This window comes from Nanorana parkeri, unplaced genomic scaffold, assembly GCF_000935625.1.
Source record: "Nanorana parkeri isolate BGI_ZX_2015 unplaced genomic scaffold, ASM93562v1 scaffold32, whole genome shotgun sequence".
NCBI lineage: Eukaryota > Metazoa > Chordata > Amphibia > Anura > Dicroglossidae > Nanorana > Nanorana parkeri.
This window is the reverse complement of record NW_017306300.1, coordinates 2251190-2261348: the sequence shown is the minus strand read 5'-3', so window position 1 is coordinate 2261348 and position 10159 is coordinate 2251190. Positions and strand designations below refer to the sequence as shown.

Genomic DNA, 10159 nt, shown 5'->3' with positions numbered 1-10159 from the left:
TTGTTAAACATATTTAGTACAATGTTTTCCATGGCTCTTCAGTCTGGTTATTATATATCACTGATCCACTTCCTCCACTACTTCCTCCTGTAGTAGGCAGGTCCCAAATATCATAGAGAATGACGCCACAAAATGTCACGGTTCTCTGCAACATTCACCCGTGAGCCCAGGGCTGCTTGATGTCATACCCCCTAAGCTTGGTCTCTCAAAAAACAATTTTACTTATTGAGTTGCTCAGGCAAAATGTTCTTAGAAAAATATCTTATTTTTCCTCTTTTAATTTGGATTTTGGGGTGGGGGAGGGTGCATTTATGGTAGTTTTATTTCACTGAGTGTTCTTTGTATTTAGTCTTTTTTTTTGTTATTTAAGTACTACAACTTTTTTTTGGTGTTTGTGTTTTCTTTTTGTAAATTAAATTAAACTAATGATAATGTGAATTGTATTCTCAGTCGCATCAGTCGCAGTCGCTTGTATGCATCAGTCGCAGTAAAACAGACATACGTATAATGATGGAATACTTATACACTCTTAGCCCTCATTCACATGGGTAATGGCCGGCCCATACAGATCCGTGCCGCGTGCAAGGCCGTATGGGGCCGCTCCCGGGAAGCAGCAGCCTGTCCTTCTCTATGGGAATACGCCGCCCTACGCTTACCCAAACTGCACGTCCGTGCAGGTGTCTGTAATTGTACTCTGACAGGATGGATCCTGTCTGCGTCTGAGCAGGGATACCAGCACCCGTACGGACGTGCAGGTCGGGTGAGCGTAGGGCAGCGTACTCCCATAGAGAAGGACAGGTTGGTGCGTACAAATCACACGCAGCACCTGTCCTTCCCGGGAGTGGCCCGATACGGCTGGGCACGCAGCACAGAGCTGTACAGGCCGCCCGTTACCCATGTGAATGAGGGATTAATCTAACAGGATTTGAAACCATTAAAAATAAAATCCAAACCACATGCGTAGCAGGTAAAATCAATGGCTGGTTTCACTCAATTTGATGGTTAGAACCAGGTAGTTTTGTTAATGAAGTGCCTGCTGTGCTTTACCAATTCCCAGCAAGGATGAAATTGCCTTTATGACAAATGTTATGTAGACTTAGTACTTGTGAGCTTTTCTTAATTTTTAACTCATTTGGTGATTGCTTTGGGTCTATGAAGGATTTTACTGACATTATGCTACTGTAGCACCCCCCTTACCCACTGGAGGTTATTAGGGACCCCCAGATATCAGGTGGGCTGACATTTCACCTTTAGGGTAGAGTTCATGATACAGTATGTAGTGAGGAAGTGTATAGATGGATGCCAGTCACCTTTGAACTGTTGATAAAGTTTATTAGGGCCAACAAACTCTAGTAAAGAGAAGAGAACCTTCAGGCTGAGACCGGCAATCTGTATATTAGCATGGATTGAACAGCAGCAGGAGCATTATCTTACTAGACAGGCCTCCAGACTTCTTGCAAGGTCCAAGCTCCTACACAGCTTCTCTAAACTCTCCTCTTGCAACAGAATTTCTCCCAACGTAAACAAGTCCAAGGTTCCGCTTCACTCCTGGTCAACACCTCCAGTGAGGTAGTGCTAACTTCAGGCTCCAGCCCTGGGCCTATCTACAGCTATTACATATGTCTGTTCATAGGCAGCAGGCTTGGGAAGTCAGTAAGAGCACCACACACGTCTTTCCAAGGCAAGCCTGGGAGGGAACAGAGCTTCCAGCAGGTCCTCCCAAATGTTTATACCCTTTCCCACCATGCAGTACTGGCAATAAGACTCCTAGTGGATGGCCAGGGGGATATATTAACCCCTTCCCAACCAATGACAGGATTTTTCCATCTTAATTGTTCAGTTTATCAATGACGGTGACGGAATAAAACCTTCATATGGTACAATGAGCGCTGGGTCGCTATGGGGCTCGCGGCACTGGGGGGGCCCAGATCCCCGCTGCTCTCCCCCGCTTGTATGGGCTGAGGCAGCGGGAATCCGAAAAAAAATGGACGGCTGAGGAGCCGCTGCTGTACGGAAACTGATAGGAGGACAGCGGCTCCGCTCTCCTCCCCGGCCTGACAACATTTTTTATTTGCAGTTTTGGTCTCAAAATTCAATTTAGTTGCATCTCTAATGATTACCTAGTTTTATGGTAAAATATTAAAGATGAGGTCACGTCGGGTAACAGCCAAACATGTCAAGCCCTAAAAATGCGTGCGGCCGCAAAATCCCAAAAAACTACCATACCCAAAGTGGCTCATAGGGGGGCGCACACTTCCCGCACCCCTCCCTCACCCTTCCCACACGATACGAGCGATTGGACGGCTCGATAGCCACATCAATGCTTTTATATATCAAAGCTATAATTTGTTAAAATTTCCAGCTCCCAATCCTGCGCTAGTGGTTGCGCACCAGCGTGAGCGGGATAGAACGTTTATAAACGCCCACCTGCCCTTATGTGGCTGCTGGTTTATGTACAATGGCTGTATGGCAACCAGTTAAATACAGTCCGGCACGGCACGCTACGCATGCGCTGTTTGACCCTTCCCTTACTCCGCTTCCTACTCTGTCCTGGCTACCCTAGCAATGGTGGCAGTGTATGGAGCCAGTACAAAGTCGAGCAGTGTGAATGGGCCTGTAGCACATAATAGTGCTGCATCCAGATCTGCATAAATTACAGATCTGAACATAGTAAATTTGATGTCTGTGCGCATGAGACCTCGATAGAATTTTCATTTGAATGCAAAATTTTTCACATAGTATACCTTGAAGAAAATTCTAATGTTTCCACATCGGAGTTTGTTTTAATTTGAATATTTACTTATCTGATTAGGAGCTAAAAACAAAAAAAATAGAAACACATAGATACTAGACATCTGTAACACACATGGTGTTGCATGCTACATACATCTTGAAGACAACACGTGTCACAGCGACCGCGTGGCCTAATGGATAAGGCGTCTGACTTCGGATCAGAAGATTGAGGGTTCGAGTCCCTTCGTGGTCGATTTTGCCTTTACTTCCAGGTTACATTATTTTGATAGATTTCTGACTGCCTTTGTATTCTACTATTAGGTATGGAATTCATTTTGTGAATAGTCCGCAAATAATCAGCATTGGTCAAGCTACTGGTTAAAATATATGCTATATTGTTTAGTAGTAAAACATACACATAGTATAAACGTGTATCCGTGTGCTGTTGTGGCTATATGGCAGAATAGCTGACTACAATCTATGTACAGCCCCAGTGGCCTAATGGATAAGGCACTGGCCTCCTAAGCCAGGGATTGTGGGTTCGAGTCCCATCTGGGGTGGATCATTTTTTTTAAATTGGCCCTAATAATATTGATTATCTTTCTTCGTTTAGCATAAAAAACCTATTCTGCCATATTTTTCTTAGTCCCATATTCATGCGTTCACAAAGGTGAACAACTTTCAACACAATTGTTTTCATAATCCAATGTAAAGCATTCAGACTGGGTTTATTTCAAATACTGTGCAGAATTATTCTGCAAAGTCTGAATGCTTTGCAGAATAGCTAACATCGGAAATCGGTTTACAGGGTCCCAGACATCCTGAATAGGGGAAATCTTCCCTGACAGATGAGAATTGTAGTGATCCTTTGTATTCGCTATTTGCTGCACAATGCCTCCATAGCTCAGAGCTGACACAGCGACCCCTGCTGGACATCAGATTCCGCTGTTTTCAATGGGCTGGAAGCAAACCTGTACTAAGACCTGAGCAGAGTAGATGGACCTGCACGGAGAGGGAGGTTCTCTTTTATCATTGCATGCTTTGTGTTTGGTACAATGATAACTATAACTCTCCATTCACATCTATGCGACGTATGAATGCATACGTTTCTGTATTATGTAAGATCGCATGTGACAATGTTTGCTGCGCTGCCGTGCTCATTATCTCTTAATGGCACCCCAATGCACCTAGCCATTGCATGTGTGTTGCATCACACCATAATGCATGATAACATATTGCCATGTGTTGTGGTGCGACGTGATTTGAAATGAAGGGTCATGCACGGTGCGATTTAGATGCGGTAGGCAGCTGATTCAAATGAATGCCCTGCCTCAATGCAAGGTATCAAGTCTAAAAACATGCTGCAATGCGTGTACAATGTTGCATTGCACAGAGATGAACTCAGGATAAGGAACTGTCTGTAGGGAGTAGTTGGGAAGATATCATCTAGTACAGAGGTAGGTAAACTTCAGCTCTCCCAGCTGTGGTGAAATTACAAATCCCATTATGCCTCTGGGAGTCCTGCCTATGGTTTTTAGTCTTGCAATGCTTCTTGGGGCCGAAGTTTGCCTATCCTTGATCTAGTGCAATGAGCTGATTGATGCCTAACTCCAGGTAGGGCACCCCTTTTGTTCTGTATACATTCCTTTATTCCAGGGGTCTTCAATGTGACATCCTGGGGTGCTCAGTCCTCTATGCTGCAGAGAATGGTGTGAGTATATTGGGAGTGCATTGGGATTCCATGCACCAGCGCACCTAGCATGTTTAGCACAACACTAGGGTGTGAATTGACCCTAAGGGATTTACATCCCCTCCACATGACTGTTGCAAGCACTAACACTGGCTATAGATGGCACAGAATGGGTGGCCCTGCAAACCTCCCAGATTGACAAAAGTCAATTTAAACATCAACTGAGCCGGGTGGAAAATATCAGATGCAGTCACTTTACAAGTATTCATGCAGCCGCGGGTGCTGGGCCTGCTTGAGGAAATAGTCGACACTGGAGATTCCTCCATCGACACTGTTAGTCAAGAGAAAATTGGGCAGCATATGGCCAACTGTGGGGACAGCCCGGGTTTTGAATGCTGTGTCCGGGTTTCATGGCAGCAGAAACCCAGACACAAGATGTCAGGCAGTCAGGGGCAACCAAAATTAAGATGGGGCTACTGGCCCCCCACTGAAAATAGTGTCAACTGTGATATTTCCATATGAATGGACGGTGCTATTTCCATATGAATAATCTACGACTCATTTTCCCATTCTCACTGGGAGGACAGCGCTGTGAGCGGCCGGCGTCTCTCCTCTCCGCACCACCCAGCCTCCTGTGACAGATCGAGAGAGCGGTGTGTGCGAGGTGACAGCTCTCAATGCTAGTCCATGAACCCATCGCACTCCTGACCGCTTTTCTCCATGTAAAATAGATGGGTGCTGCGGTGACAACGGATGGCAGCCGTTCTCAAGTAAGAATAATAATATGGACACCAGCACTCAGATTGCTGTACAGATGCATCTCTTTATTGACGGATATGCAGCATATCACATATATTGCAAGGTTTTGGGGGTCTCACATGATCCCCTTCTTCAGGCAGAGCATGTGATGCTGTCACAGGAGGCCGGCCGGTGGTGCGGGGGAGGAGTCAGCTGTCAGATCGAGATGTCCTCCCTGCACTCTCGATCAAGGATGGAGAGCGGGTACAAAGACTCAGCGATCGCTGAGCGTTTGTACATAACAGAGGACAGAGTATGGTTACTGTGTCCCCAATTATGAATGAATGGGAAGTGATCTACATCACCTCCTGTTCATTCATGATTGTGGATATAGTAAACATACTCTGTCCTCATGTTATGAATGAACAGGAACACTCAGTATAGAGGATTCCTGTTCATTGATAACAGGGGCTGCAGAAAGAGAGATTGATGATTTTGTGTCCTCATTCTCTTTTTCTATTTTAAAAAGGGAAATATCAGGGGTCTGTTTAGACCCCCAATATTTCCCCAAAGCCCCTAAAAGTAAAGTAAAAAATAAAACATTTAATAAAAATAAAATCAATTTGTTTTTTTTTAAAGTTTATAAAAAATAAAAATATATTTTTTAAAAAATTGAAAAAGTTATTTTTTTTTTCGGTTTGACTTTTTTCATTTTGGTTTCTTTTTTGAAATTTTCATTTTGGTGCACCTCTAAAAAAAAATACCACACCCAAAATTGGCCATAGGTGACGTTTCAAAAGCTTTTGCCGCTCATCAATTTAGTGTTATCAGTGACTGATGGCCCTAAAATTATTGCTCATACTCGGATGTTTGCGATATGTAACATAATGGGCGCAATTGTCATTTTTGCACGTAGGCGCACTCGACGCATGTTTGTGTGTGTATGTGGGGGACTTTGAAACATTTTTTGACTAATTTTTTTTTTTTAAACGTAACTTTATTGTCATCACATAGGGGGTTCAGCATTCCTCTATGTGATATGAAATTAGTGACAGGTCCTCTTTATGGAGACAGGGGGGATCTCTAAGAACCTAATGTCATCTAGGGATCCCCTAAGAAGCAGAGATCCACTTCACCAGCTTCTCTCCGGCTTCTGTAGCCAGAGAGCGACAGCTGAATGCGGAAGTGATGTAATAAACATCACTTCCTGCATTCACAGAACGGGGAGGAGATCGAAGGGAGATGGTGTGCTGCACTCCCTGCACAGAGCCAAAATGCCGGTCCCGGGCCTGCACGGAGTCCGGGATCGTGGCAACGGAGGGGGGCGCACAAAGGTACCACATACAAGCGATCGGGCGTCTGTACAGAGGCCGGGCTGCTTGTATGTAAACAGCTATCGCTGGTTGTTTCAAATTTGGACAGTTTCCCGCCTGGCGCACACAAAGGACGTTTTAAGACGCCCACCCGCATCTACAAGGCTCCCGTGCGGCCGTTTTGCTATGTTCGGCGGACGGGAGGTGGTTAAGATATAAAAACATGTCCACATGACATCTTCGCATCTAACGAAAACAGAAACATATTATGTCGTATATGTATAATGAATGGGGAAATTTGGAAGAAAATACATTCTCATTCTACGGTCTCTTGTTTCTCAAGAGTGACCGATGACTGTGTGGAAATGACAGTACCATAGCTCAAACACAAAGTGCACATTTAATAGTCACTGAACACTGGGAAATCTGTACAGAAGTTTATTAAATATTTATAATAATGTATAAAATGCTGCAATCTTACACAATGTGTAGAGCACATATTACATTTTATCCCCCAGAAATCTTTATTATTCACATCTGGCTGTTGGGCCTCTTCATAACCATCACTGTAATACAAAGTCCACTACTGTAGGCTTGGCATCACCTAGTCCATGCTCACACTCCTATTCTGTTTTATGGAGGAATTCATCTTCTTTTGCCGTAACCGTTCATGGTTCATATTTTGAAGTCTGTAAACAGAAACATATTACAGATAATTTAATCAAGAGCTTGGAATACATTAAGAGTTTCAACTATAGAAAACAAGTAAGAGAAATACTTTCTATGACCAACATTTTTTAGTTCAGTCTTGGATTGCGTAGGGAGGTATTACAACCAGTGATGTTTTTATTGCTTAAAAAGCGTATAAAAGAACCCCTCTCTATAAATGACATACTATTCTAAAAAAAAAAAAAAAATCTATGCAGTGCTTAGCGCAATAGCTATAAAGGCCTTGAGCCCAATAGAAGTTTATATAGCGCAATAGCTATAAAGGCCTTAAGCCGCATACCATATGAAATTCAGCAAAAAGGTCTCAGCTGCCGTTGTGATGTGCGGGGTCCCTTGTGCGTCCCTATGCCTTTAAGGGATGTTGGGCTTCATCCTGACAAACCTGCACCCAATTTTATATTTTGCCACATGTGCACCAAGATGGAGACTCTCATGGGTTAGCGTTAGGACCACACTATGTAGAGGTGCCTTGGCGCGGCTTTCACATTTTCTGCAGAAGACGTGTATCTAAACCTCTGTTTTTAACCTTAGCGGTGAGACAAGTTTTTTTTGCATGCTGGCTGGTGCGTGTGCTGGGAAACTTTTTGCTGTTACTGTTTAAAGCCCTTTCATGTGCACCTTGCTTTAAAGCTAGTAAATTGATGAGTGCGTTTGCCATTTGCTTTGCTTGTCCATATGAAATTCAGACCCACTTATAAAAAGGGTGCTATAATGAAATAGCAGATTGTGCTCCCACAACACAAGTCCCAATCCAAGATAACCCCAGCACACAAGATATTCAGATGAGAAGATGGGCAACTTAATTGTAACCAACAGCAAGTGACATTTCAAGGCCACTAGATCTACCTCAGACAGCAGTCACTGATGAAGAGGTCTCTAGTGGCCTCGAACCATCACTTCCTGTTGGTGACAATAAAAGGTCCTGTCCTCTCATCTGAACATGGTGTGCTGGTGATATCTTAGACTGGGACATATCTACAGCTGGTGGCCCTGCTCAGTCTATGTGATGCTCCTGATGCATCTCTGGGGTATTCATTGTCCAAGAGTGGCAAGATCCCCAAACAAGTGGGGAAATCAAAATGCGCCATTTTCAACATTCTATAGGTAACTAATTCTGGGCATAATAATGACAGACTCTAGCTCTTGCCCGCAGATGTTTTTTTAAAATATTCAATGGATTGCATATACCCTTTACATGGAAAGAGATCATATTCCTTTGAGTTTTGAAAGTGGACCATTGTGTTTAAAACTCCATATTTGCATTAACAAAACAGCTTTTTGACACTTACTGCAATGAGATTGCTGTTTACATGGGATGAGATCGTATTCCTTTGAGTTTTGCAAGTGCACTATGGTGTTCAGATCTCCATATCTGCACTAACAAAACAGCTGTCTGACACTGACACTTGTTGCAAAGAGATTTCTGATGTTCAAAGATTTGCAAGACCTAGATGTTTGAAATAATAATGGGAACACTAATCCATTATGGGAACCTTGATGATTTCCATGATAGGTCGTAATGCAAATTTTCAGGAATATTGAGTCTTGTGGAGGTCGATGAACATTGTGCAACTGGTCACTGGCGGTATACATCAGTAAACTGTACTCATAAGATATACTATCGCCAAATCTGTGATCTAGGAGCACCCCCAGATCTTTCCTCATGTCCGACTTCCCCAATGGCGCACACCCTTTAGTAGTTTGCACACACGTTCTTGGCTCCCGTGTGCATAACCTTACATTTTTCAATATTAAACCGCATTTGCCATCTTGTAGCCCATGCTTAAAATTTTATCAAGGTCCTGTTGAAGTGTGTATATATTTCCTGTTCTTAATTTACTGCTCTGCAGAGTTTAGTATCGTCCGCAAAAATCAAAAATCTAACTATTTATCGTAGTTGATGTATAAGATAAACAGAATCTATCCATGGACCGAACCCTGGGGCACCCCACTCCCAACTTTTGCCCAGTTCGAAAATGACCCATTTATCACTACCCTCTGGGTCCGTTCTTGCAGCCAGTTTTCCACCCATGTACATACACTTTCATCCAAACCGACAAACCTTAGTTTATGGATTAAACGTTTGTGGGGTACTGTATCGAATGATTTAGCAAAGTCCAGATACACCACGTCTACTGTATTCCCATGTCTAAATTAATACTAGCTTACTCAAAACGTTTTTTCATTTAGCGCTGTTAAGACTTTGTGGATTATATCATAATTTACTTGCGGGGACAGTTAGAACTGAAAAGTGAGTTAAACTGTCTTGGTGAGAAGTGTGAAAACCAAGAGTGGATCCAAGAAGGAAAACCTGCAAAAGGGTCACTGGCGGCCAAGGCTCATTGATGCATTTGGGGAGCAAAGGCTGGCCCGTGTAGGCCGAGCCAATAGAAGAGCTACTGTAGCTCAAATTGCTGGAAAAGTTAATGCTGGTTCTAACAGAAAGGGGTCTGAACACACAGTGCACCACAGTTTGTTGTAAATGGGGCAGCATAGCCATGGACCGGTCAGGGTGCTCATGCTGACCTGTGTCCATGGCCAAAAGCGCCTACCACCTACCTAAACATTGTTGCTGACCAAGAACACCCATTCCTCATGGCAGTGGCGTTATCGAGATAATGCGCCTTGCCACATTGCAAAAATGGTTCAAGAATGGTTTGGGAAACACAACAACGAGTTTTAGGTGTTGACCTGGCCTCCAAATCATAATCCAATTGAACATCTATGGAATGTGCTGAAAAAACAAGTCCCATCCTTGGGAGGCCCCACCTTGCACCTTACAGGACTGCTACTGATGGCTTGGTGGCAGATACCACAGCATACCTTCAGAGGTCTAGTGGAGTAAATGTCTTGATGGTTTACTTTAAAAAGGGGGACCTACTCATAATGCTATGGCTGATCGGATATATATATTTTCATAGGCTTAGCCTAACCAGCATGTGAATGTGCTGAAGCC

The 10159-nt window shown here is 43.5% G+C and overlaps 1 protein-coding gene and 2 non-coding genes across 3 annotated transcripts in view; 2 read left to right on the top strand and 1 right to left on the bottom strand.

Moving 5' to 3' along the window:
• The first annotated feature begins 2913 nt into the window (after nt 1-2913).
• TRNAR-UCG lies at nt 2914-2986 on the top strand. The gene has a single exon. It is a non-coding gene; the product is annotated as a tRNA-Arg (tRNA).
• Nucleotides 2987-3220: 234 nt separating this feature from the next.
• TRNAR-CCU lies at nt 3221-3293 on the top strand. Its single transcript has one exon. It is a non-coding gene; the product is annotated as a tRNA-Arg (tRNA).
• Nucleotides 3294-7047: 3754 nt separating this feature from the next.
• Nucleotides 7048-10159, bottom strand: part of MRPL58 (mitochondrial ribosomal protein L58) — a 9595-nt gene continuing 6483 nt past the window's right edge. Inside the window, exon 6 of the mRNA XM_018568560.1 lies at nt 7048-7163. Within this exon, the coding sequence (XP_018424062.1) occupies nt 7079-7163 (85 nt within the window). The 3' untranslated portion in view covers nt 7048-7078. The remainder of the gene's footprint in view (nt 7164-10159) is intronic.